Below are 26,284 nucleotides of genomic sequence, written 5' to 3'. Positions count from 1 at the left end.
AGCGAACCGCCAGCCCACTTCCGTTCATCCTCGCTTTTTCTGCTAACGCTCCCTTAGCCTCTTTTTGTCGATGGCATGGTGCTGCTAGCTTCGGCTGAAACGGCGTCTTCACGGGAAATCACGCACATTTAACGTGAATCCGGACATGTAACGGGGGAGTAACTGACTTAATGCGGTTTTCTGAAGTGCGCGGCCCGCCATCACGTCTTTCTACGAGCCAGCGCCTCGCGTTTTTGAGGTTGCCATTTCTGCCCCCAAGGTTAGCTAGCTAGCGGGCTAACGATAGCCGATTAACGCTGAAGAGAGAAGAGAGAAAAAAAAAAAAAAAAAGCTAACGTTTTTCAGCTCGTTGGTCCCGGTACGACGACTCGAACTCGCAGAAGTGACCAGAACCCGACCGAGTTTGAGGATTAGCATGGCCGAAGCCGACAAGTTGAACATCGACTCCATTATACAGCGTCTGCTGGAAGGTAAGAGCCAGAGTATCGGTCGATATCTGTTCACCGAGGTAGCCATCTTAGCTAACACAGGGAGGCTAGACAACGGTGCCCCGCTCCGGCTTTCGCTCAGTGTCTCTCCTGCTTCCTGCTGAACCACCACTCAACGTGTTTTGAATTAATAACAAATCATCATCTGTTGATCCATCGCGCACGTTATGAATATTTAAGTGTGTATTGTGCTCTGCTCCGGGGGAAAGTGTCCACTCGCGAGACAGAGTTGGAGTTGGGTGTTAATCCTGAATTGTAGCACGGTGCCTCGGATCGGTGGGTAAAACGGAAAATTACCAAGTGGGTTGTGAAGTTATTTCACATTTGTTTGTGTTGGTTTTGTCTGATTCGTGGTGGTGTCGTGTTTTTTTTGCCTGATATTTACATCCAGAGGTTTTAAAGGCGGGCTCAGAACAAAACACCATTTTACTATAAGCTCACTTGCCTCAGAATCCTGAGCTGATCCAGTCCTCGTCTTCACGGGGAGTTTCTCAGTTTTACACTTTTATTCCTGCTTTATTCTTCGATGTTAGACCAAAGTTAACAACACCCTGTGACACAAGACATGAAGCATTTTAAATATTCACTTCAGACGTTTGCAGATTATTGTGGTAGATGAGGGCAAAACAATCACTCCTTTCAGTCTTCAATATGAACACATTTTTATAGATTTTCAAAATTTGCTAGTCCAGCTGATGAACTGAGACAAAAACATTCAGCTACTTTGATAATCGTTTAATAATTTTGCTCCATGACAGTAAACAGATGGTTGTGAACTGCTGAGCAAACAAGTTTGTAGATTTCATAACATTGGGGCGTAAATTGCATTATTTACATTCGACACTCTAACGAGAATTCACCTGTAGGTTTCAGCCACAGATTTTATGATTATGTTTTTGAGACATAAAGGTCATGAATGAATATTGAGCAACATGCTCGTGCTCGCGTTAACCTTCCAATGGCGAAATGCCTTATTTTGCAATACGTTCACGTGAACTCACGGAAGTAAAATTCAATGTATGTACTCGTTAACTGTAGAAACGGGGAATAACAATATACTTTAATGTTTCCGATGCACCGTTTCTCACTCTCTGTCCATTTCTCCCTCGCAGTGAAAGGCTCCAGACCTGGCAAAAATGTTCAACTGACAGAGAATGAAATCCGTGGTCTCTGCCTCAAATCCCGGGAGATCTTCCTCAGCCAGCCAATCCTGCTCGAACTCGAGGCGCCACTCAAGATTTGTGGTGAGGCTTAGTTGTGTTCTTGAGAGTCGAGGGAATTCTCAAATTTGGTCACACAGCTTTCACTAAGACCATTAGATGGCTGTTTTTTAGAGTTTTAGATTAAGAGTGCTTGAGTATTATGAGAAATCCTAAACATGCTATCATTTTAAATGTTTCAATTGCAAGTGAAGTTTCAGGATCTAACTTAAAAAGAAAAACAATGTTTGAGTTCACAGGACAGCCCGCAGTGTGTAGCGGTGACCTTGCCATGTAATTGCAGGACTGAAGAAACGAACAGATAATATAGGCTTGTCTTCACAGTGCTGTTTTGCACTTCTAGTCTACCGGGACTCGCCCTCCTGTGTCATTCTGCTGATGCCAGTTAATGAGGAATGCTAGTTTAAAGGAACATCCTGCAAATTTCAGGAACAGGCCAAGTTTGCACTGCAATCAGAATTACCAGCATCCTCACCCTAAATTCAAGCTTGCACATTCAATTAGTTGTTTCATCATCATAAAAAACGAGTCAAGCAACACAGGAATAACAGTGTTCATCTTAAATTATGCATTGGCAACAGCCGATTGTTGTGTATTATTGGTGTTGCTGTTAATTTGCAACGTGCCAAGTGTTGTTGTACCTTTATCTGACTCCCTTACCTTTTGTTGTGCTCATACACACGGCGTGATAATCACCCCCTTGACCAGCATTGCGGTTTCCACTCTAACACTGCTTTTCTCACCAGGTGATGTCCATGGGCAGTACTATGATCTCCTGAGGCTGTTTGAATATGGGGGCTTTCCACCAGAGAGCAACTACCTGTTCCTGGGGGACTATGTAGACAGAGGCAAACAGTCCCTGGAGACCATCTGCCTGTTGCTGGCCTACAAGATCAAATACCCAGAAAACTTCTTTCTGCTGAGGGGAAACCACGAGTGCGCCTCCATTAACAGAATATATGGCTTCTATGATGAGTGTAAGTCTTGTGACATGCACACAGATACAGACATTAATCTTACCACTGCTGTCAAGTTACCACTAGATTTATAAAAGTACAAGGCTTAACCTAAAGGCCTCAGAGTAATGCAGGTCTTTTGCAAATGTAAACACTGAAAGATGAGATCAATTATTTATCAGTAAACAAGCCCTTGTGTTTGGTTAAGTGGTGCATGTTGAGCCACAGTATTTGGAATAGCATTATTTGCATATCTACTTAATTTACTTGTATATTTTGGTATTATCTTTAAGTGTTTAGCACCTTTTTTACATTCAAAGTTATTTTATGTTAAACGTATTGTCCGTTTAATATGAAAAAATTTACATTTTTAAAAAAAAACTTTTACTAGTTGCGGATGAGCAAAAATATCTTCCTTGTTTATGTCACCTATGTGGTTGTCAGCATTTTATTAACGTTAACAAACATGCCCTTCACTTTAAGCTGAGTCTACAAATGTAGCCTCATTATACTTCAAAAATCATAAGAAACACTAAATAAATCATAAATCTGACTGAGCTGTTCCTTTTTAAAGCTGATAGAGAACCTGGCTCATTAGTCAAACACAGATAACCTCTCAGTACACCAGGCTCTGGGCTAAGGAGCATGATCAGGCAGAACGGGCAGTGATTAATCACATGCCTTTCTCTGTGGTTCACACAGCCGGGATTATGTAAAATGTTGTTTGAGATGTGATGCAACATGTGCAGCGGCTGTTAAGGTTTTATGGCTCCTGAGATTAGATTGTGACAAAGTAATTGTGTTTCCTTTCACAGGTAAGAGGCGATACAACATAAAGCTGTGGAAGACCTTCACCGACTGCTTCAACTGTTTGCCTGTTGCCGCTATTGTTGATGAGAAGATCTTCTGTTGCCATGGAGGTATCCTTATCAAACAGTTCATTTGCCTTCTATCCTCAACACACACACACAGTCGCCTCTGCTCTGTTGTTGCTGTCAACACCATAGTCAAAAGCCTTCAGGACTGTGGGGTCTTTATTTACTGTTGGAGTATATTTAGATTTATTTTCCCACGCATAAGCAAACTTCCGATTATATCTTTTTTATTTTATCTATAACATATCGCCTGGCAACACTTTCAAAAAGCAAAGATTTAATATACCTTCACAAAATAGATTGGATCGTGGACATAGCCAGATAACATGGGAACCGAGTTGCCACAGACAAGGCCTTTGTAAACATTCTGGCTTTAACACAGTTCATATTATGAACTAAAGATTAACCAGAGATTTTCCAATCAACAATATAAGCTTTACAATTTAAAGGGATTTAAAGACAAAGCTAAGTAAAGAGCAAACAAATCAAACCGCTCGTTTAAGAAACACGAATAACAGATATCATGTATTTTGTCACCAATTTGACTTCTTTAGCAGTTCAGAAAATAGTATAATAACAAAGACCAGTCACAGTTATCTAATGTCTGTGAGAGACACGATACAAAGTATGTAAACAGGCCCTTGTAATCATGAGGGTAGACACAACCGCCCTCTTCAAACACGAGGTTTCATAAGACGGCTCACAGATAGGATATTGTATGTTTGCTTGGATTTGTTCTGCATATTGCAGTTGAATCCCCAGCTCATATATATTTTAATCGCAGTAATTTTATACACTTGGAATCGAAACAAAAAGTCTTTATAAAATTTAAATAAAAGCTTTTTTGTGTCTCAGGTGATCATAATTTTATATAGGCGCCATAAAACCATTTCTAATGTTGACACAAGGCACAAATGTGTCGTCATGGGATTGGATTTGTATCATTTTGCTCAGACAAGGCCTTCGTCTTATCAAACCACTTCTGCGATGACTAGTTGCCTTGGTTGTCACATGTCAGACCCGCCTCATTTTTACAGTTAAGATAAAAACGAGCAGTAAACCTAAATCCAGGCCTCAGAACATGAAGAAATGTATCGTACGTGTAGAATCACAGACACCCGAGTTCAAGTTTTTCTGCTTTCTGACTCCACACATGTTTTCCCCTCCAGGCCTGTCACCAGACCTCCAGTCTATGGAGCAGGTGCGAAGGGTCATGCGTCCCACTGATGTGCCTGACCAGGGCCTCCTCTGCGACCTGCTGTGGGCAGACCCGGACAAGGACGTGCTGGGCTGGGGCGAGAACGACCGCGGCGTCTCCTTCACGTTCGGCGCCGACGTCGTCACAAAGTTCCTCCACAAACACGACATGGACCTTATTTGTCGGGCCCATCAGGTCAGCACAAGAACGTGTATTCTGGGGATGTTTTTTTAAAGTGGGAGTACAAGGTCGTAAAGAAAGAAACAAGCACGTAAAATAAAAAGTAAACCACCCCTCTTCCTTATACCTCTTTTATCTGGTAAGCTTTGGGTGTGGAACTGAGAGTCAACGCTTGTGTTGTGGAGGTCCAGATGTTTAGTGATGTTTTGGGACAGTAAGGTGGAGCTGTAGCGAAGTGGCGTCAGCTCAGTTTTACTGGTGGCAGGTCGGCAGAGCGACCATTAGAAATGTATTTTCTCTCTTCATAAGTCCATGCTAAATTCCAGTAGTATCCCCGTAAGGCTAAAAAACCCATTCACTAACCTGTGTTGTATCTGCTTTCAGGTGGTTGAGGACGGATATGAGTTTTTTGCAAAGCGGCAGCTGGTGACGCTGTTCTCTGCTCCTAACTACTGCGGAGAGTTCGACAATGCCGGAGCCATGATGAGCGTAGACGAGACCCTCATGTGCTCATTCCAGGTAAACAAGAGACCCCAGAGAAAGTTCTAACTCTGATCCCCGTGGCCCACCGGACCTATACTGGCAAAAATGAATGATTGCACTTTGCTTTGTAAAACGGCGACATATCTGCTCTGGTGACAAACATGGCAAGAGGCATTATGTTGTCTGGTTTTGCGTCTTTCTGTCGTGTTCTTATGAATGCGATGTTGCAGTCAAAGGTCGACTTTACAAATGTGTCTTTGGCCATAACTCACTAACTTATTACCCATCTTAAATTCGTTCCAAGTCTTCACTACACGTATGATGAGACGGACATTGTTGTAAACTGCAATCTGACTGCTTGGCGTAGCTGTGAGGCTGTAATTCAGTTGTTGTTTTGCTCATTTTTGTCGTCTTTGTTTCCCAGATTCTCAAACCTGCAGACAAGAAGCTCTTCTACGGTGGTGGAGGGGGAATGGGCTCTGGCCGCCCAGTCACTCCCCCAAGGAAAGCTAAGAAATGACACGAGTAGTTTGCCCTCGACCTGCGACCCTTCCCTCCTGCCCTCTCTACCTCTCTTCTCCTTTCTTTTCACCAAACAGCCAGAAATCAAACCTATACCCAGGGCTTTTTTCCTTTTTTATCTGTACTTCTTAAAACATTTAATGTTATGAATTGTCTGAATGAGTGCGTGCGCAGGCGACAAACGCGTCCTCTGCCGGTGAGCATTAAAATCATGTGTGCACGTGTACATTTTGTGTGAGAGTATTAGAGATTTATACTTTCCCCTCTCTCTTACCACTCTTCCCGTGGAAAGGTTGAACCACAGTGTCTGTCTGTACAGTAATTTTGACTGAAGAAAGCAGGGTTTGGGAGACAGTGGGAACATTGCTGGACATGAATTTTAGCAGCAAACCCTGCCAGTAGGTGGCGTGTGTGTGTACTTGTGGAGGGGGGGGAGTATTTTGGTTTTTTTTCCCTGTCCTCTGTACTGTAAAATCTCAAAACACAGGTATGTGCATGTGAGTGTGTGCGTGCATGTAGAGTCTTGTCTCGGCCCGAGCACGGCGTCTCTGAATCCTCGGAACAGGAAAGAGCGTTTCACCTTTTCTCAGGCGAGCAGGCACATGATTATTCACTCGTGCACGCACACACACACACCACACATGCATATGACTCTCCAGATTCATATGAGCCAGAGCTGTAAAAACCCCATACAGTTTAGGTTTGTACAGATTTGATTACTTGAAAGAGATTTTTTGTGAATTCGTTTTGTAGTCTTTCATCAAGTTGACCAATAAAGCGAGAATCTGAGCTACAATGATGACTTGTTTTTATTGTAAACCTGTATCTGATGATATAAATATGGATTTGTTATTGATCTCCTGCAAGTAGCTGTTTTTATGTCTGGTCACAGTTACTCAAACTACTGGGAAGTAACTGCTGATTATCAATAGTATTCAAACCCATACTTCTGGCGTATGATATTGGATAGTATTTGACAAAAAGTAATAAGTATAAATTCACATGTTTGATTTTTAAACATTCATGGGGTTAAATTATTGATTGTTATTTAATCCTCCCTCTTCAGAGTTGACTGCGGTCAGATTTTATTTCTTTACAGGTCTGAAATAAAACCTGCTGCAATAACATGAAAATATGACCTTATGTAAGGATGCATAATAAAAACTGAAATTTCCGATAGCAAAATGAGTTTTAACTGTATTATTTCATGGTTACACTGCTTCTTTTGTCCAAATGTATTCATATAATTATTACCTTCATAAAATGTAATATTGAGAAAAACATTGAAGTCTTGACACTGTGGCTTAACTCAGTGATAATGACTTTTTTACTGGGACAACAAACATCGATCAACGTCACTGTATTTGTGGCAATTGCAGCCAAAAAACTCATTTCAAATTGTCCCTTTGCTTGTCCAGGCAATAAATTAACAATTCTAAAATATTCTAAAAATGCTTTAAAAATGTTACTCTGTTTATACTTTGCTGAAAGGGGTTTGGAGTGAAGTGGTCAGGGAGAAAGTGTAACATTGATTTAGCAGTTAAAAGCCATTTTATACGATTTCTTTTGCATTTTCAATAGATGCAGCTAAAAAAATGACCTTTAAAATCAATAAATAGAAAATAACTTACTTGACTGAGATCTGATTGGCAGATGAGTCAAGTGGCTGCTACGTCATCCACACTGTTACTGTCTGTCACCACAAAGTCCAGGATGTGTGGTCCAGCTGTTCTCCACAGGGAGGCAGTGCTGAGCTCCTTTTCCTCCACCAGTCAGCAGATCCACTGTATGAAGCAGAAACCAATCACTGAGCTGTGGTTAATATGGTAAATGGTCTGTATTTATATATTTTCTAATTTTGATGACGACTTAAAGCGCTTCCCTGTACAGTTTACTGCCGTTCCCCCATTCACTCACATTCACACAGCGCATTTATGGGCATCACTTTTATCTATGGGTGGCGATTTTGGGTTCAGTGTCTTGCTCAAGGACGCTTTGGCATGCAGATGAAAATTGGGAATCAAACTGCCAACCTCAGGTTAGAGGATGGCTGCTTTACCTCCTCAGCCACATGCTCAGTGCTTTACATTGCCCCCAGGGAACACAGACATGTCACAAGCACTTGCATTCAGTGCAACAACACTGATCTGCTGCTGCTGTAATTGCGGTATTTTGTCCGAAATCCATTTACGTAGTTGTTAACGAGTAATATTTGTCTCCGGTCGCTATACAAGGGCCGTGCAGAAGACTCTGTATCGCTCTTTTTCATTCCTCATTCTATTTTTATCAAAAAAGGATCCCATTTCTTTCTTAGGCATTTCTCAGGCTCTTTTTGCATTCATTCGTCTTCCTGTCATCAACACCCTTCTTCCCTTTACAGGGCCATGGAGGTGAGGGGTGAAGGGTATTGGATTAGGACTCCTATAATTATTTTTTAAAAGTGGAAGCAGATTTTCTGTACATTCTCTGTGTTGTAGTTTGAAAATGTCAGCTAGAGTGCAGGACATCCAGAGTAAAACCAAGGGAAATAGTTTTACTTGATAACATCCTGATGCAGGAACCATTGTAATCCTCTGTACATCTAAGTGTGGGTCCGCGGCCTCATTCTCCTTCACTACAATCCTCTGTACATTTATAGCAAGTCAATGGAGACTTAAGGTCACCCTTGGTCATCAGAATTTGTCGGTGGCTATGTGGTCTCAAATTCTTACTGTGGCCCTTGGACAGGATTATGTTTCTAGCTTTCGTGATGGATAGTGAGTCTCGGAGACATGTGAACTTGTTTCTTGTGTGTGAATTTGTTTTCACTTCTCACAGAGCGGGATAGAAAAAAAGAAAAAAGAAGATCAAACTTTGGTCCAGAGATAATGGGACTATGACTTCACATCAGTCATAGTGATCAACCCCAGGAATAGAGTCCTGGTTAGATAAGAGTTCTCAAAATAGACAAGATATTGAAGACGTAGTATCCAAGAGTTCATCTTTCAGATGATACCAAATACTGTACATACTAGTCCATATAGCTATTCTGGCCTGAAACACTAAACTGATGAATTTATGACGCTATTATCAAGCTTCAGAACTATTTTGTTCTTGTGCAGACTTCTACAAAAAAAACATAATAACCCAACCTGCTGTTTGGGAGACGTACATTTATTTGTGCCAATTAAAAGCGTTACGATTAGAGGGACTTCCTTTGAATCAAAGCTTAAAACAAACTTATTTATCGCATATTCTGATTTAACCTAATTCTAGTTTTTATTTTTATTATTATTATTATTTCTATGGATTCTATCTTTATTTTATAATAATTTATTATAGTCATAATCTCCAGATTAGAAACATTGTGAAATGTGTGCAAACACAAAAGAATCCCAGTCCTTTTCTATTGGGTTATGTAAATATCATTTAAGAAATAGGAGTAGATGATGAATATTTACATTTAGTGTGATAAATCTAACTAAAAGTAGAGATTATTGAATGTATTTGAATAAGAATAATAAAATAAAAATAAAACGTTTTATATTGCACATTTTAAAGTGCTTTACAAGTTAGACATGATGAATTAAGAGAAGACAAAGGGAAACAATTAAAAGCTATTTAAAGATCTCATCAGCAATAACCTGAGAGCTTAAATATAAAAGAATAAAAATGTTACAGATTAGAAAAGACAATAAAAAACATTATAAAATGATCAGAGCCAGATTAAAAGCAAATAAATGAATACAGATAAAAAGTTGAAAGTGAATTCAGACTTAAAGTGCAGGAAAATGTTGCTGCATGAAAACTACTGCAACAAGTAGAGTTTACTCAAACTGTTCCAAATAGACATGTCATGGAGTAAATGGAACTAACTGTAGTTCGTACCATTGGAACAACTTCTCTGCAAAACTCTCCCTCTTAAATTCACTGCACGTTAAAATCTGAATTGATCTGATCCTGTGAAGCTAAATGACCGACTTCCTCAGCAGCCATTGATTTTTCCCGATCAAAACGTCTTTGCGTGTCATTGAACGACGGCGGCCTCTGGAAAACGCGGAGCCGGCCACGCAAACGACACTCAATCAGTAAAACCGAAGCCACTTTTGATCAACAGGCTCGCTCTCCTGTTGGCTCCCCCGTGGCTTATATAGTACAGCCCTAAGTGTGAGGAATGGTGTGAACAACCAGGAATCCTTTCGGCCCAATGTACCACGTAGGCACTGATGACACAGTGGAGTCAAATGTGTCCTCCGACGTCCCGTCTTTATTTTCTGCATGAAAGTCAGACTTATACGAGCAGGAACCGAAGCTCCAGCATTCCGCAAAGCTGTGGTGGTGCCAAACCCGGCAGCACGGTGTCACCTGCTCTATTTATATCTCGCGAAGGAATTCTGGATTCAGAGACTCAGCTGCCACTTCTATTATTACTATTAGCTAATGCTGTAACAAGTACCCTGCTAACACTGATGCTGTAGCTGCCTTATAGCCCCAGTGCTAATTATGTCCTCACTGTCAATACCACACGTGTCCTATGTTATTAGGTTTGATGCTGTTGCTCAGCGAACATTTGTCGATTTATTTTGCATGTGCATGAACGTTGAAAGGGATAGTTCACCGGAAAATTCAAATTGACTCATTATCTACTCACCACTGTGCAGATGGAGTGTTTGAGTCCACAAATCACTGTTTGGAGTCTCGGGGGTGAACAGCGCTGCAGCCAAATTCAACACAATTGAAGTCAATGGTGACCAATTCTTCTAAAGTAACAAAACTAGTGAGGAAAGAACATAAAAAGCGTCCACACTGCTCCTGTGGTGTCATCAAGTGTACGGAAGCCCTGACATTCAAATTCGAAGCGGCGTCTTTTAAGCCTAAATGTCCCCTGTGATCCTCCTCGGGACATTTAGGCCCAAAAAATGCATTTTATGTGTTTTTCTGTTTTTTACATTTGACGAATCAGATAATGAGTTCATTTTCATTTTTGGGTGAACTATCCCTTTAAGAACGAGAGAACCAGGAAGTTAATGGATTCAGTTCTGTGACGATGCTGCATTTAAAATGACTGGCTGGAGCTTGAGTGAAATAAAATGTAATATATCAATTAAAGTTAACATTCTAATTTGTCACTTAAAGATAAGAATCACGCTGCCACGGATTAGTGTTGTGGGTTGTGTTTCGTAAGACTACAGAGGAATGTGTTTATGGCTGACGACTTTAAATAAGGGTTCCCTCACTTGATTATCTGCCCACACAAGGATGGCATTGACCAGCTGCTGGTCCAGTGTGCGACCCACAGAATGAGCCGTTAATGATAATACAGTGGGGTCCGAACGTCCGAGACCACGTCCCCCCCCCCCCATTCAGACTTATAGGCCCCGCTGTATGTCTGTCTTTCCTGGGTCCTCATCTTAAAGGTGACAAATGTCGCTTTGTCCCTCTCACTTTGCTTGTACCATGCAAGTCAGCAGAGACGGACTTAGTTGCATAAGATAGCTGCGCGTACAGCTGCACCTCCACAGTACTTAACACTTGTACAGAACTGGGAACACGTATAGAGTTCACAAGCCGAGGAGGGAGGGAGGGTGTGCTCGGTTGGGGCTAAGGCGGCACATGGTGATCCCTCAGCCTGGCACGAAGGTGTGGCATGTTAGTGCCGAGGAGGGGGTCGCAGTTGATGGGTGTCCCAGCTTGCAGGGGGGGGGTTACACTGTAGTAGTCGCCGCACACGCGCGCCACTGACACTTCACAGATAGACAGAGGCGGAAGATGGAGGGGAGTGAGGGAGAAACCTTATCCTTCTGGGATATTGAGTTAAATGTCACTGCTCTGCCCTGAGGGAGACACTGACAGGCCGACCCCTATCACAGCCCCCAAATCTCAGAGGTCACAACGGCTGTACGACAGCTGAGGCCCGGAGAGCGGCTGGGTGAAACGGAGATGGGGACACTGGCAGAACAGAACAAATATAAATGTTTTATCAACATGTCAAGGAACGCATAAATAAATAGAGCCTGTGCCAAACGTTTATTTTGCTTGTAGATGTGGGAACAAATTGATAATTGTAATGTGCTTGGCTGACCCACGCGTTTGGCTGGGGTGGGGATATCTTGTTAAGTGTAGTGTGGATTGTTGGTTTACATGAGTTTACACACTCATCATCGCACCCAACGCACTCATACCTTTTGTAGTGACAGTGAAATCAAGGAAAATGTTTAAAAAAATTAACTAAAATTTGGATTAAAAATTTAAATACAGTATATTTGCAGCATTAATGTTTATTTGATGATATGTATTCACACCAGCAGTGTTTAAATTCCATCCTCTGTGTTACCTTGATGCTATTTCTGGGCTTTCTCTGCTTCTGCTTTAAAATATGCATTAAACTAAGTGCTTTCATCATTGGTAATTTATGGCACCCTTCCGGAATGGAGCTGCCCCTCAGCCGCAGGCCACAGGGCCGAGAGTCAGTTGGTCAACCGGCAGCTGATCGGAAACTTGAAAGCTGCAACAAAAAACACTTCCAATTTTAGAAATTCTCTGCGAAAGAGCAGCAGAAGCATGTTTGTGTAACAAGGAGGCCACTACTGTAAATTCTGTAAATACATTCTTATAGTTACAAAGTGTATCAGGAGTAAGTCACTCCACGTGTCCATGAAAATATCTGAGGCTTAGACAAATGAAATGTATATAAGATTGTTCATATATATATATATGTTTGTGTGTGTGTGTGTGTGTGTGATTGTGTGTGGTGATATGGTGTAAAATTAAATTTATAGCTATTCTCAGTTTAGAGGACATTGTAGTAGCTCATCTTTTATTATGTTGTTTTTTTTTTACTTTTAACTTCTGCTTTTAGTCAGATGATTGACAGACTCAAGAACCAGCCATTTTGTTATTATCATTCCTACATCTTTATATTAATTATTTCCATTATTGGGCCGGCTGTGGCTCAGGGGGTAGAACGTGTCATCCTCTAACCAGAAGGTCGGTGGTTTGATCCCAGTCTTTCCCATTCCGCATGTCAAAGTATCCTTGGGCAGGATACTGAACCCCAAACTGTCCCTGTTGGCTGCCCATAGATACACATGTGAATGGGTGAATGGCAAAACTGTACTGTAAAACTATTTGAGTAATCAAGACTAGAAAGAGTGATATATAAATACAGAACATTAATCAAACTAAACCTTTATTTGCATATAAATCAATTGCGGTTAATTGTTTAACTAGGCTGTAAAATGTTTAAAACAATAATAAATCTCAATATTAAATGTCCAACTCTATCAGAACCAAAAGTAAGTTCTAGCTGTTTTATTAATTTGGGGAATTTTTTGTGGATAATCAATACATTTTCTGTCATTTGTCCAAATGATTTGACAGTTATCTAGATTTATGGCAGGTTTGTAATGTACACAGATTTTCTCCGTGTTTTTTTAACTTTACAATGTTTATATTACATAACCGTTAACATATGTAAGGACACAAATGGCTTTTGCAGCTGTTTCCCTTTAGCCCACTTTCTTTGACCTGATTTGTTTGAGTTCGCTCACCATCCAGTCCAAATACACTTTGCAACTGGTTGTGCAACAACTGCCAATAAGGGCAATTTCAGACGAAAGCCCATTTCACAGCCTTGATGTAGCTTGACACTGCGACACTTCCCACAAACAACACAGCCCAGTAATAAATAGACTGCAGCAAAAATGTGTCCTGTAGCTGTCAGTGGTGCTGAGCACTGACCACTGCTGTTCCTATAGGGACACCTGTCAGTGTATTGATTAGCAACAGCAACTTGGATTCCTGTCCTCGGAGGAGTCTGCACCACCCAGCAGCCAGTTTACTGCTGTTCAAACAAATAGTAAATCAGGACTCTCAGCTCGCATTCACATCGTTCAATGTTACACTGGATCTAGTGTTTTAACTACGAGTCGTTTTGTTGTCAGAAATAACCAAATCCATCAGGGAAATAAAAAAGAGCCAATGATGTAAATGATAAATTACCAAACAGTTTCTTTATAGAGCTAAACGAGACTGTTCTTAACTTCACCAGGGAGGTTACGTTTTCATTGGCGTTTGTTCATTTGCAGGATTATGCAAAACTACTAGATTTGGATTACCATGAAACTTTTTAGTGAGGTCCAGATCCCAGGGTGGATTCAGGAATTCTTTCTTTAACATTGCATTCTTTTAACATTTTCGTTCATTTCTCAGTGTCAAGATCCTGATGAAAACAACCAGACACTTTTAGGGGACGGATATTAACGGGCGTATGCAATTAGTTGCAGATCCAATTAAGAATATGGAAGCAGTGAATTAAAACGTGGTTTCTGTTCGGCCTCGTTGGAGGTTCTAGTTTTCTACGTTGAATCATGTGGACACTTGTTTGCTGGGTATAACCAATTCAATGCTCGGACTCCACCACAAGGGGCCATTGTGCCTCGCTGAATGGCCCCTTGTGGCCCGGATCATCTGTCCCACATCTACTGAGGCCGAGCCATGTCTCCCTGCTGCCTTCCCCTCCTCATAAAAAAAGAGAAATAAAACTTGATCCCCCTGTATCTGCAGCCAGGGCTTCTCCACTGTGCTGCACTAGTATGACACGCTGACTGTCCTCCTGGCGTCCCTGTCCCCCAGCACTCGTTGCTCTACTACACACTTTTCTCTAAGATTCCCATATCTTACCCAACATTAAATCACATTATCATGTGTCTGGTATCGTGAGTTGTCTCTGGCTCTGTATGACTTGAGATCTCATGTGCACATGTTGATTCACAGAGGACACACAGAGGATTCAAACTCCTGGTTTGTGCTTCGAGCTTCACAGTCATGGAGAACTTCACGTGTCAGTGTGCAGACATGTCTAAAAAATGCCAGCTAATTCTTGTCTGGAATTATTCGTCCACTATCTCGTTCCGTCTGTGTGTCTCTCTCTGCCTCGGCCACCTTCCTCAGCAGAAACCAGTTGAGCCGTCACTCAATGCACCCCCCCTCCTCCCCTCTGGATGATCTCCTGTCTCACTCTCTCACCTTCTCCCCCTTCGTCTTATTCCACTGACCATGCATGTTCCAAAAACAGATCTCATTTTCATCCACGGTACGACACCCCCCACCCCCACCCCCACTCAAGCCCCCCTGCACCACCACTCTCCTGCAATACCTCCTTTCCAAATACAAGCCTGGTCCCAAGTTCCTGTCCAAGTCCACCTCACCTCCCCATTGCTCCACCTCGAGCCCCACCCTCACCATGTCCTCCCATGCTGGAATTTGGAGGCGTGTATCGACGGGGTGTCCACCAATCCCGAGCCCTGTGGGGGGTATATAACCCTGTGGAAGGATGCGGCCATTCGCTCTTTCTGTCAGTCCAGGATTCCTGAATAGGAGGGTGCCACACTTAAGGTGAGGGTGGTGGATCAAGGTTAAGACCTGCAGAGAACAACAAAGAAGTAAAAGAGGGACGGAAAGACACGGTTAGACGAAAGATACCTCGTCTATCCAGCAAGGATGGAGAACTCTCACATGAAGCTCCCGGCGGAGTGCCTGACGCACTTTGGGGTGAACGAGATCACCGGTCTCACCCCCGACCAGTTCAAGAAGAACCTGGACAAATATGGCTATAATGGTGAGAGTGTGGGCGTCAGGGATGGGGTGGGAGGCCTACGGAAAGAAGTAACGTTGAGAAACTTATCACTTCACAGTTGAAGATGTTTGCATTCAGGCTACAGCCACTGCTGCTGAGACTTCTGCTCGGGCCGGGTTGAGATTTTTGCATGTGATGCTTTTTTAGAGAGGAGCTGCAACAGCTGGTAGAAATGCAGAGACATTGAGAAGCAGAGACTTTGAGGGCTTTGAAGAGCTATTTAAAGATAGCCAAAGAAGATGGCTGGAGAGCGAGAGAGACAGGTGATGGCTCAAGAAGCTTCCTGGGTGATATATGGGGCGGGCGTGAACAGGAGAGGTGGATAATTTTAGGCCAGGCAAAAAAGGGAGGTCCTTAGATGGCTTATGGCTAAATGATCCCTAATATGATTGCAAATCAATAACTGGTGTAAAGGCAAATTAGATAGCCCAGGCTTTGTGATATGGTTCAAAAGCAACAACACTTGTGTTTCTGTTTTCTTTTCATGTTTTATTTTGTTAGGGACTTTATACAATGAGCAGCCACTTCAGGGAGGTTTTCCTCAGGCCTAGACTTCTCATCAAAATGATCTGATGTCAATTGATGATTCAGTTTAATGGACTTCTTTAATCGTTTACAGCTCTTGAAGGGATCAAGTGTGAAGCTCTCAGGGAATTTTGAAAAGGTGGACGTCAGGGAGTCTTAGAATCCAGTGACCTTGTGATCACATTTAGGATCTTCCACCAAGAAGTAAAGCTTCTCTCCGGACGCTTCCTGATGAACATGAATGATTTTAACTCACCATCTTTTTTCCCCCTGTCTTTCTGTTTTCTCTTCCGCCTCCTTCACCTTTGTGTCCGACTCCAGAGTTGCCGGCTGAGGAGGGTAAGTGTTCGTCCGTGCAGCCCCATTAATTAAATCAATACTCCACACACCTGGTTTGACCCAGATGGATTTGACCATCATTACTACTCTGAGCTGGCCCTCTTCCACAGATGGATTGTTGTAAAAACATGGAGGCAGCATTTTGATTGACCCCACACGCTAATGAAATTGCATTTAAGATCACTTCTCAAAGAATTTGACTTGAAGTAAATTCCTTTGCATACAAATACACACTCAGGTGCACATTTCAGTACCTGCATTGAATTGTCTGATTATTATGTATTGATTAATGTTTTTCTTTGTCTCAGGTAAGAGCATCTGGGAGCTGATCATGGAGCAGTTCGAGGACCTGCTCGTCAGGATCCTGCTGCTGGCTGCCTGCATCTCTTTTGTAAGTGAACAAGTGTTAGGATTATTTCTCATCCATGCCGCACATTTCAAACTGTTTCACTGCTGTCACATTCATTTTAAACTCAAGAAACAGCACTAGACAGGATAAGTAGCAACAAATTCCACGAGACGTCACATGGGACCAAGTTCCAGTATCTCAGCTTTAGCGACTATTTTCCATGAAAGAATGGTTTATGCACATTATATTAAACTTATCATCAGCAAAAAAATCTACTCTTAAGGTTAAATTAATTTTCATTTATTTCACTTTATGGCACAATAACCTCTGGCTACTCTCCTGTGTACCATCTGGAAATGAGTAATTAATTGAACTTGAAAACCCACAAGGAGGAAACCTATGACACAAACTAATCCAGCACACAAGCATGCATGTACTTGATCATTTCAGTCTGACCACTTTACCAAGACAACTTCTTAAACCGCCTCCAAGTCCCTCCACCCTTCTATGCAATTTTGAGGACAACAACTTGAGAGGAGGGAGGCAGATTGCAAAGGCTTGTCGGAGGTGTATTAATTCCTATGCACAGCTTTCACCCCTTGGGCCAGCTGTCACGATGGCCTTAGAAGGCGAATATTGAGGAGCCAGTGAGAGACGGGGGTCAGGGAAGTATAGGGGGGCTGAGGGGTAAGGGTTTATTTTAAGAAAGCCCAGAGCTGAGGAGAGAAACTGAATCCTTCGGGAAAGGTCAGGCCTGAAGGAAGGAACGAAGGGCCTCCGCAGAAAGAGGGTGGAAGTCAGAAGGAGCAATGAGTTATGGGACGATGAGATCAAGTTAACAACAATTGCGTAATCAGATTGTGACATTCAAGCTAGCATCAAAATAACAGCCTTTATTACTGAGCTTATACTGTAAATGTTATCCCACATTTTATAATTAATTTCACAAAGTCCTGGTGGTAGCCTCCACATTCCATAAAGAAAATATCATCTAATTATTCATCTATCACACGTTACATACAATCACACGTTATACACACTATGAGCCGGTCGTTCTGGTGCAATGAAAATGTTTTAACCATGTAACTGGTCCATTCAATATAAATGTATGGAGGTATGACCTGCTGTCTCCACCCCACTGACTTTACTCTCCACCGCTCTGACCTCAGGTGCTGGCCTGGTTCGAGGAAGGCGAGGAGACCATCACCGCCTTCGTGGAGCCCTTCGTCATCCTTCTTATCCTGATCGCCAATGCCATCGTCGGAGTATGGCAGGTCAGTGACAGGGCGCCGTGCATTCAGCAATCAGATGTATCCATTGCAAAGCACACGGGTTCCAGTTACTGCCATGTGGTTTTCCACCCACACGGGCGCAGTTGCTCAACTGGAAAACGATCACTTTTACAGCTTTGAAGGTCAAAGTAGTGACTTTCAAACCCGAGTAAACAAAATCATTGGCTAACATGCACATGAATCCAAAATCTGACGTGATCACTTTTTTTAATTATTTGCAGACATCATGCCCAGTTTATGTTTTGACTGCAGCGTTTGGATGATTCACAATATGCAAGTCATTCAACCCATTGAGCAAACAGCTCTGCTATCATTAGACATCAGTGTGGGGGGGAAATCAGCTGCTCATTAAAGTCAGACCTGACTCCAGCAGAAACCTGCTGTAAAGAGATCTATCTTCTGCATCTCGGATCAAATTTTATTATTTGAAATATTATTTCTGAACACAGCATATGGCATCTGTCTCAGAGTCTGTGTCACGTGATGCTGTGGAGCATGAACACAGAATTCCATACATAAATTTGTATTTATAAAAAGAGGCACATGGAAACCTGGTTCAAAGTAACTTAGGTTGGAATATAATGTTTAATATATAAGTAGGTTGTGTTTCAGTGTGTCATCGCTGTGTTTAAGACTCAAAGCCTCTTAGAGGACATTGCCAGTGACACATCAAGGACAAACTGAGTGTAGTTTTCCATCAAACCAGGATAAGCATCCGTGTTGAAAATCTGTTTTATGATATTCAGTGTGCATCAGACCTGTTTACTTTTTCTGAATTAAATACTATGCTTGTTAACCCCTAACCCTAAATAACTATTTATGCTTGTTTTGTCTGTGTTTGCCACAGGAACGTAACGCTGAAGACGCCATTGAGGCTCTTAAGGAGTATGAGCCTGAGTTGGGCAAGGTCTACCGTTCTGACAGAAAGAGTGTGCAGATAATCAAGGCCAGAGAAATTGTCCCTGGAGATATTGTGGAGGTGTCCGGTAAGAAATGTCCACTTGTTATTTTGCCCAATCCTGCAAACATTCACGTCATGTTTGTCACAGTCTCTTGTGGCAGAATCGTCTTTTATAACAATGAAGCTGTGAAAAGACAGTTCTGTGGAGAGAAAGAGAGACAGACACAAATTCAGGATAGATGTGTCTGGTGGAGGCTGACGCCAGAACCTCGTGTCTTTTTAAGGCAACGAGAGCAGGGCAGGACGGGGCAGCACTGCTGTGAAAACATGCTGACTGGAGGAAAACAGAATCATGAATATAAATACCCTCACTGGCACCTGCCGCACCTCTTCTCCCTGCCATTGCCCACGTCTGTTCATTTGTCAGCGTACACCTGTTGCCTCTCTGGCCAGCTGCCCCCTCCCCCTCAGCCACGGGCCATTCTCATTGGGCCGAGCGTGTGTCACTTCAGGTTTAGCCCCCATTATGAAATCCATGGATTAGTATAGAAATTTAGCGAGCTGTCTGAGTATTTGGCTTTTATTTTGGGAGTCATTTACAGTATTATTATCAGTAGTATTATTTTCAGGTTTGGTTTACACACATTCACGAGTGAAATGATTTGTCATTTGCAACTATTACAGTCACTTGGGTGTAATTGGAAAATAAGTCAATAGAAGATATTTCCTGACCATATAAAAATAAATAATAATAAAATGATGAATTAATCTCAGTGCTCTCTTCTCTGTGATTCCCACAGTTGGTGACAAAGTCCCCGCTGACATCAGGCTTGTTTCAATCAAGTCCACCACCCTGCGTGTTGACCAGTCCATCCTTACTGGTAAGCCTTACAGAAGCACTCAATCTGCCTCTACTGGTTTTGTTCATCGGCCGTTTGGATTTAATTTCCTGTTTCCTCTCTCAGGTGAGTCCGTCAGTGTGATCAAACACACTGAGGCCGTCCCAGACCCCAGAGCTGTCAACCAGGACAAGAAGAACATGCTTTTCTCTGTAAGTGTCCCATCACCAGCAATTAGGATTTGATACCTGCTACCTCCACCTGTTTTTGTTTTCTTACCCTCCTCCTCCTCTCTCCGCCACAGGGCACCAACATCGCTGCTGGCAAGGCCATCGGTGTGGCTGTGTCCACCGGAGTCTCCACTGAGATTGGCAAGATCCGTGACCAGATGGCCTCCACCGAGCAGGAGAAGACTCCTCTGCAGGCCAAGATGGACGAGTTCGGCGAGCAGCTGTCCAAGGTCATCTCCCTGATCTGCGTTGCTGTCTGGGCCATCAACATTGGCCACTTCAACGACCCCGTCCACGGAGGCTCATGGATCCGTGGCGCCGTCTACTACTTCAAGATCGCTGTCGCTCTGGCCGTGGCTGCCATCCCTGAGGGTGAGGAAAAGCAAAGAAGTTTACTGAACGACATGTGTTTCTCCGCCACTTTTTTTTTTTTTATCACACTCACACTTTTTTTATCACACTCACACTTTTGACCAATGTCTCCCAGGTCTGCCCGCTGTCATCACCACCTGCCTGGCCCTCGGTACCCGCCGTATGGCTAAGAAGAACGCCATCGTCAGAAGCCTGCCCTCTGTGGAGACCCTTGGCTGCACCTCCGTCATCTGCTCTGACAAAACTGGCACCCTCACCACCAACCAGATGTGTGTGACCAAGGTGGGTGATTGAATCAAAAAGAAATCGCTCCACAGACAATTTAACAGAAACCCTTTCGGCACAGAAAAACCTCTTTGTTTCCTCCTTCACAGATGTTCATTGTCAAGAATGTTGATGGCGAGCATGTTGACCTTGATGCCTTCGATATCTCTGGATCTAAGTACACCCCCGAGGGCGACGTGTAAGTTGATTTTCAGTGCCATTTATCATCACTTATTGCAGCCAACCACTAAAACATCAACATTCATGTCTTTGTTTATGTCTTATTTTGTTCTTTTCTTTGTCCATCAGTTCCCAGGGAGGTGCCAAGACCAACTGCAGTGCTTACGACGGTCTTGTTGAGCTGTCCACCATCTGCTCCCTGTGCAACGACTCATCTCTGGATTACAACGAGGTACAGTCATAAAGACGTGCAGACTGTTTGCCGTCCTGAAATCTCATGACCTCCCACAGCTTAACACATTCTCTCCATCACGCTCCTTTTTCTCCAGACCAAGAAGATCTTTGAGAAGGTCGGTGAGGCTACTGAGACCGCCCTGTGCTGCCTGGTTGAGAAGATGAACGTGTTCAACAGCAACGTGAAGAACCTGTCCAAGATTGATAGAGCCAACGCCTGCTGCTCCGTACGTTTGATTCTCCTCTTTAATCCAGTTCATTGTGATCCACTGACAGTCATTGGATCAGTCCTTTTTCCATCAAGGAATTACTGCGTATTTAACTAAACGCCTCTTTTCTCGGATTCCTCCATCAGGTGATCAAGCAGCTCATGAATAAGAAGTTCACCCTGGAGTTCTCCCGTGACAGGAAGTCCATGTCTGTGTACTGCACCCCAAGCAAGGGTGACGGTGGCGCCAAGATGTTCGTGAAGGTCAGTTCCGGCTCTGTCATCCCTCTCACAGCCTTTGATCAGACATCTGCGCTCTGACTGTGCTGCGTTCAACGTAACAATCAAGTAATCGTCTGTTCTCTCCACAGGGTGCCCCCGAGGGTGTGATTGACAGGTGCGCATATGTGCGTGTTGGCACCACCCGCGTGCCCCTGACCAACGCCATCAAGGATAAGATCCTGGCTGTCATCAAAGACTGGGGTTGCGGCCGTGACACCCTGCGTTGTCTGGCCCTGGCCACATGCGACTCCCCACTGAAGCCAGAGGAGATGGTCCTTGAGGACTCTACCAAGTTCGCCAACTACGAGGTGAGAACACAACATGTCGATGGACTGGTTGTTGAGGCCGTGTGGACACAACTGTGACTACATGTTGAAATTTCTCTCCTCAGACTGATATGACCTTTGTTGGCTGCGTGGGTATGCTGGATCCCCCCCGTAAGGAGGTCATGGGCTCCATTGTGCAGTGCAGAGAGGCTGGAATCCGTGTCATTATGATCACTGGTCAGTATTATTGATTGTATAGAATATTCTAAATGCACTTGTAACAATAAGATTACATATAACATGTGCTGGATTGTGTGTTTTACATAGTAATTATGGTATTTGGGTTTTTTATGGCAATTATTGCTATTTTGAATTGCATTTTAAGGGAAAATCTACTTTCTAAAGAGTGCAGCTCTATAAACTTTTAAACTGTGAAAATTGAAAACTTTTATAAATGCAGAGACTGAATATAATTCATATACAGTATTATATTGTATTGTATACTGTATATTCAATTCCCATTTACTGTGCATAGTGTTTAAAAGGTTTTAATCCACCTCTCCTCAAACACATTTCATTAACTCTCTCCCGAACTTCTCCCTCTCCACATTTCAGGTGATAACAAGGGAACCGCCATCGCTATCTGCCGCCGCATTGGCATCTTCACCGAGAACGAGGATGTTTCCGACAAGGCCTACACCGGACGTGAGTTTGACGATCTGCCCAGCAGTGAACAGGGAGAGGCCGTGCGCAGGGCTTGCTGCTTTGCCCGTGTGGAGCCAGCCCACAAGTCCAAGATTGTGGAGTTCCTGCAGAGTTACGATGATATTACTGCTATGGTGAGAGTTCGGCAGCAAACTTAACTACACTGAATCGCATTGCTAGTGTTTTTCAGTTATCGTGTTACTGGTTTTGCAGCCTGTTGTAGTGCTCACAGTAATCCCTCCGTCCCCAGACTGGTGATGGTGTGAACGATGCCCCTGCCCTGAAGAAGGCCGAGATCGGCATCGCCATGGGCTCTGGCACTGCTGTTGCCAAGTCTGCCTCTGAGATGGTCCTGGCTGACGACAACTTCTCTTCCATTGTGGCTGCTGTTGAGGAGGGCAGAGCCATCTACAACAACATGAAGCAGTTCATCCGCTACCTCATCTCCTCCAACGTTGGTGAGGTCGTCTGGTGAGTGGCCTGAGGAACACACGCTCTGATCCACAGCCGAACGCCATCTTTCTCCCTGCCTCAGTCTAAACTTGTATTTTCTTCTTCACTCTCTCAGTATCTTCCTGACTGCCGCCCTCGGTCTGCCCGAGGCCCTGATCCCCGTCCAGCTGCTGTGGGTCAACCTGGTGACTGACGGTCTGCCCGCCACCGCTCTGGGCTTCAACCCCCCTGATCTGGACATCATGGGCAAGCCCCCACGTTCCGCCAAGGAGCCCCTGATCTCTGGCTGGCTGTTCTTCAGATACATGGCTATCGGTGGTAAGCATCACGCTGTGTTTGCATTTCATGTCATATGCAGGAAGAATGTTTACCTACACTGACGCCGTTACCTTTCCCCGTCAGGATACGTCGGTGCCGCCACTGTCGGTGGTGCTGCCTGGTGGTTCATGTACGATAGCACTGGTCCCGGAGTCACCTACTACCAGCTGGTGAGTCATTTTCCTGTGTTGTCTTTCACAAACACTCACACGCAGATGGTCCAGAACCTCCCCTCACCTCTTGCTCCTGCTCTTTTCAGTCCCACTTCATGCAGTGCTGCGATGACAACGAGGACTTCGCCGGCCTGGACTGCCACATCTTTGAAGCCTCTCCTCCCATGACCATGGCCCTGTCTGTGCTGGTCACCATTGAGATGTGCAACGCCCTCAACAGGTAATGACCTTAAAATGTGTTTGAAATATTGAAATGACAACACACCAGGCTTCCTGTTCGGCCTTGGATCACGACTCCTGTGGTTTCTTCACATGTCACAGATATTTATTCTCATTTCTTTCCTTTGTCCAGCTTGTCTGAGAATCAGTCTCTGCTGCGCATGCCCCCATGGAGCAACTTCTGGCTGCTTTCCGCCATGACCCTCTCCATGTCCCTTCACTTCATGATCATCTATGTTGACCCCCTGCCCGTAAGTCAGACAGCCATGCCCTCTGCACTTTGTGGTTGTGAGTGTAAATCTCACAGTTTTATGGATTTATTTTGTCCTCATCCTAACTCCCACTCTTCTCTCCCCTAGATGATCTTCAAGTTGACCCATCTGAGTGTTGAGCAGTGGCTCATGGTCCTGAAGCTTTCCTTCCCCGTCATCTTAATTGATGAGGTCCTGAAGTTCGCCGCCCGTAACTACGTTGAGAGTAAGTTGTGTTTTTGTATTTTAACTCTGACATATTAAAAAAAAATTCCCAATATAACAGATAACCTTTTACTTCTACTTAATGATTAATTAATTAATTAATACTGTCATACTTATATTAATTATTCATTAATATTAAAGTGTGATCCTTCTTCATCTCACTGTAATTACATTTTTATTACATCATCTCTGCATCTGTCTAACAATCCATCTTAAGCCCAATAATACCTGTTTTCATCTGCCTGCTCTTCTCCCCATTCATCATTAACTCACTTAACCTCTTTTTATTCACAGAGTAAATTCAATCAACCCACCAACATTAGCCTATAACTAAACCAAGGTATTCTATTGTGTACTTGTAGTTTGTGTGTATGTTTCTGTGTTGTCGTGTGTGTTACTGCTCTATTGTCAACTCTGGGTTCTCCCTCACAACTCAGCAACACCACTGAATCACGTTTTGTATCACAAACTGACCAGGTGTCATGGTGATGAGTTGATATGGGAGAGCCCTGACGTCCTCTGCGCTCTCTGTTCATTGTTATTTACTATGTCACACTATGTAGTGAGATGCCTCAGCAGGTGAGCAAATCCCCTTCTGAGCTGCTGCTGTCGCTGTCAGCGTCACAGCGTGTGTCTGTCGGGATGTTTCTGTCCATGTGTGACCGATGCTCGTTCTGGTGCTTCCTTCGTTAGAGTCACTTTCCCACAAAAACCCTTTGGTGACCATGTATTTTAACTTTCCAATTGAGCACAGTGCATATAAACATTTGATAAACAGCTCACAAGACATTATATTGTGGTCACGAGCAGATGAAAGATTTTATTAAATGTTAACGGATGTATTTATTAACAATGTAAAAACATCTGTAACTGGATTCTGGTGTAATGTAACAGAGTTCTTAATATACAAAATATCTGCTTATAACAAATTGCAACATCACATTGATTATGTGCTAAAATAATCCGTTACCAATATTTTTTGAATGGGTTTTTGTCAGAGCCTCAGTGGGAAAGTAAACGAGTTCTTAAGAAGATGCTTTTCATTGTGTAGATGCATGTTTTCGTAGATTCTTCATTCCTGTATAAAGCTTCACAACATCCATTTTGGTTGTTTGGTTCTGATTTACGGGTTATAGGTGGTTATAGTTTGTCCCATTTGATGATCTGAAAACAGAAAATCAATGTCCTTTGTGTGAATGATCGAAGTCAACCAGCATAAGAACCTTTGGGCCTGACAAAGCAAAAAGACTTAAGCTGAATGACCCACTGCTGCATTTTTAAGCTTTATTCGCACGAATCCGCTTGCTGCTCCGATTAGATTTGGTGTCTAGAAATATATTGTTCTTGGGTGAAAGGTTATCATACAGGGATCCGTTCTGTTTGGGGGCCGTTTAACATAGTTTAGGTGTCATTTTATTTCACTGTCATGTGCCCACACATCCTTTCCCCTCTCTGATTTGTCCATTTTCTCTCTTCAGAAGGCAAACAACATTAATAGAGATGTAGAAGAAGAGGATCTTAATGGTTGGAGAGAAAGAGGTGGAGAAGGAGAGAGAGAGGAGAAGAAGATCACAACCAAAGAGGGGAGCCATAGTGAGCCAACCCAAAGAAGAGGAGAAAACACAAGAAAACATACCAAAAAAAAAAAAAAAAAAATTCATCAAAAAACACAAAACATAAAAATAGCCTCTATATAAGGAAGGAGATTTAATTAAAATGAAGGGAAGTATCCATACAGATAAAAATATTTAAGATTTTATTCTAAGAAATAAAGTATGTATTAAAAGTGATTTTTTTGTTAAACTTGGATATTTTCAGCTGTTGGGTTTTTGTGTCCTCTGTCCATTTTCTTATCATTGATTTTCCAGCTCATTACTTTTATTCTAGTCTTTGTCGCTCGTGTCTCGTGCAGCCTCCCTGCTCCTGGCTGGGCTCTGTGCAGTGTGGTGTAGGGTTGCAGGAGGATTTCATACGAGCAGAACCACCACGTGCCTCCAGCTGCCGGCGCTCTCTTTAGGCTTCACGCAGTCAGTGGACTCTGGGAGGTCTCATGACAAAATGGGCATGTCCACTCGGTCACAACACTTTTGGTCTTATATATTGTTTACTTGATAAGATGCA

The 26,284-nt window shown here is 43.1% G+C and overlaps 2 protein-coding genes and 1 long non-coding RNA gene across 6 annotated transcripts; 2 read left to right on the top strand and 1 right to left on the bottom strand.

Moving 5' to 3' along the window:
• The first annotated feature begins 49 nt into the window (after positions 1-49).
• LOC118100486 (serine/threonine-protein phosphatase PP1-gamma catalytic subunit B) lies at positions 50-7,107 on the top strand. 2 transcript variants are annotated; one of them, XM_047338338.1, is made up of 7 exons: positions 50-470; positions 1,601-1,732; positions 2,455-2,685; positions 3,480-3,584; positions 4,709-4,932; positions 5,302-5,512; positions 5,562-5,755. In XM_047338338.1, the coding sequence occupies exons 1-6, from the start codon at positions 416-418 to the stop codon at positions 5,464-5,466; spliced, it is 912 nt and encodes a 303-aa protein (XP_047194294.1). In that variant the 5' UTR covers positions 50-415; the 3' UTR covers positions 5,467-5,512; positions 5,562-5,755. The 2 variants fall into 2 exon arrangements, with proteins under 2 accessions (XP_047194294.1, XP_035001554.1); XM_035145663.1 differs by lacking the exon at positions 5,562-5,755 and adding an exon at positions 5,825-7,107 and having other exon boundaries at positions 54-470; positions 5,302-5,436.
• On the bottom strand, positions 4,825-8,883 carry LOC118100497. The gene is made up of 3 exons (XR_004694446.1): positions 8,460-8,883; positions 7,554-7,706; positions 4,825-4,953 (listed from the first exon to the last, which is right to left on the bottom strand). It is a non-coding gene; the product is annotated as an uncharacterized LOC118100497 (long non-coding RNA).
• A 6,353-nt stretch (positions 8,884-15,236) lies between these two features.
• atp2a1l (ATPase sarcoplasmic/endoplasmic reticulum Ca2+ transporting 1, like) lies at positions 15,237-25,970 on the top strand. Of its 3 annotated transcripts, XR_007032310.1 has the most exons (25): positions 15,237-15,520; positions 16,385-16,402; positions 16,711-16,793; positions 17,921-18,025; positions 18,891-19,029; positions 19,745-19,825; positions 19,910-19,995; positions 20,088-20,385; positions 20,501-20,667; positions 20,760-20,848; positions 20,959-21,061; positions 21,159-21,290; positions 21,419-21,535; positions 21,643-21,861; positions 21,945-22,056; positions 22,435-22,658; positions 22,775-22,995; positions 23,093-23,295; positions 23,380-23,465; positions 23,555-23,688; positions 23,821-23,938; positions 24,047-24,164; positions 24,458-24,503; positions 24,727-24,742; positions 25,642-25,970. XR_007032310.1 is itself a non-coding variant. In XM_047338337.1 (24 exons), the coding sequence occupies exons 1-23, from the start codon at positions 15,403-15,405 to the stop codon at positions 24,460-24,462; spliced, it is 2,976 nt and encodes a 991-aa protein (XP_047194293.1). In that variant the 5' UTR covers positions 15,237-15,402; the 3' UTR covers positions 24,463-24,503; positions 25,642-25,970. The 3 variants fall into 3 exon arrangements, 2 of the variants coding, with proteins under 2 accessions (XP_047194293.1, XP_035001528.1); XM_047338337.1 differs by lacking the exon at positions 24,727-24,742; XM_035145637.2 differs by lacking the exons at positions 24,458-24,503; positions 24,727-24,742.
• The last annotated feature ends 314 nt before the right edge of the window (positions 25,971-26,284 follow it).

This window comes from Hippoglossus stenolepis, chromosome 21, assembly GCF_022539355.2.
Source record: "Hippoglossus stenolepis isolate QCI-W04-F060 chromosome 21, HSTE1.2, whole genome shotgun sequence".
Lineage (NCBI taxonomy): Eukaryota > Metazoa > Chordata > Actinopteri > Pleuronectiformes > Pleuronectidae > Hippoglossus > Hippoglossus stenolepis.
This window is presented reverse-complemented; position numbering and strand designations above follow the sequence as displayed.

Coding starts and splice junctions, on each gene's coding strand:
- LOC118100486 (XM_035145663.1), top strand. CDS start 416: ATGGCCGAAGCCGACAAGTTGAACATCGACTCCATTATACAGCGTCTG. Junction 471..1,600: donor TATACAGCGTCTGCTGGAAG/GTAAGAGCCAGA, acceptor TCTCCCTCGCAG/TGAAAGGCTCCAGACCTGGC. Junction 5,437..5,824: donor CCCTCATGTGCTCATTCCAG/GTAAACAAGAGA, acceptor TTTGTTTCCCAG/ATTCTCAAACCTGCAGACAA.
- atp2a1l (XM_035145637.2), top strand. CDS start 15,403: ATGGAGAACTCTCACATGAAGCTCCCGGCGGAGTGCCTGACGCACTTT. Junction 16,794..17,920: donor TGGCTGCCTGCATCTCTTTT/GTAAGTGAACAA, acceptor CTCTGACCTCAG/GTGCTGGCCTGGTTCGAGGA. Junction 19,030..19,744: donor AGATATTGTGGAGGTGTCCG/GTAAGAAATGTC, acceptor TGATTCCCACAG/TTGGTGACAAAGTCCCCGCT.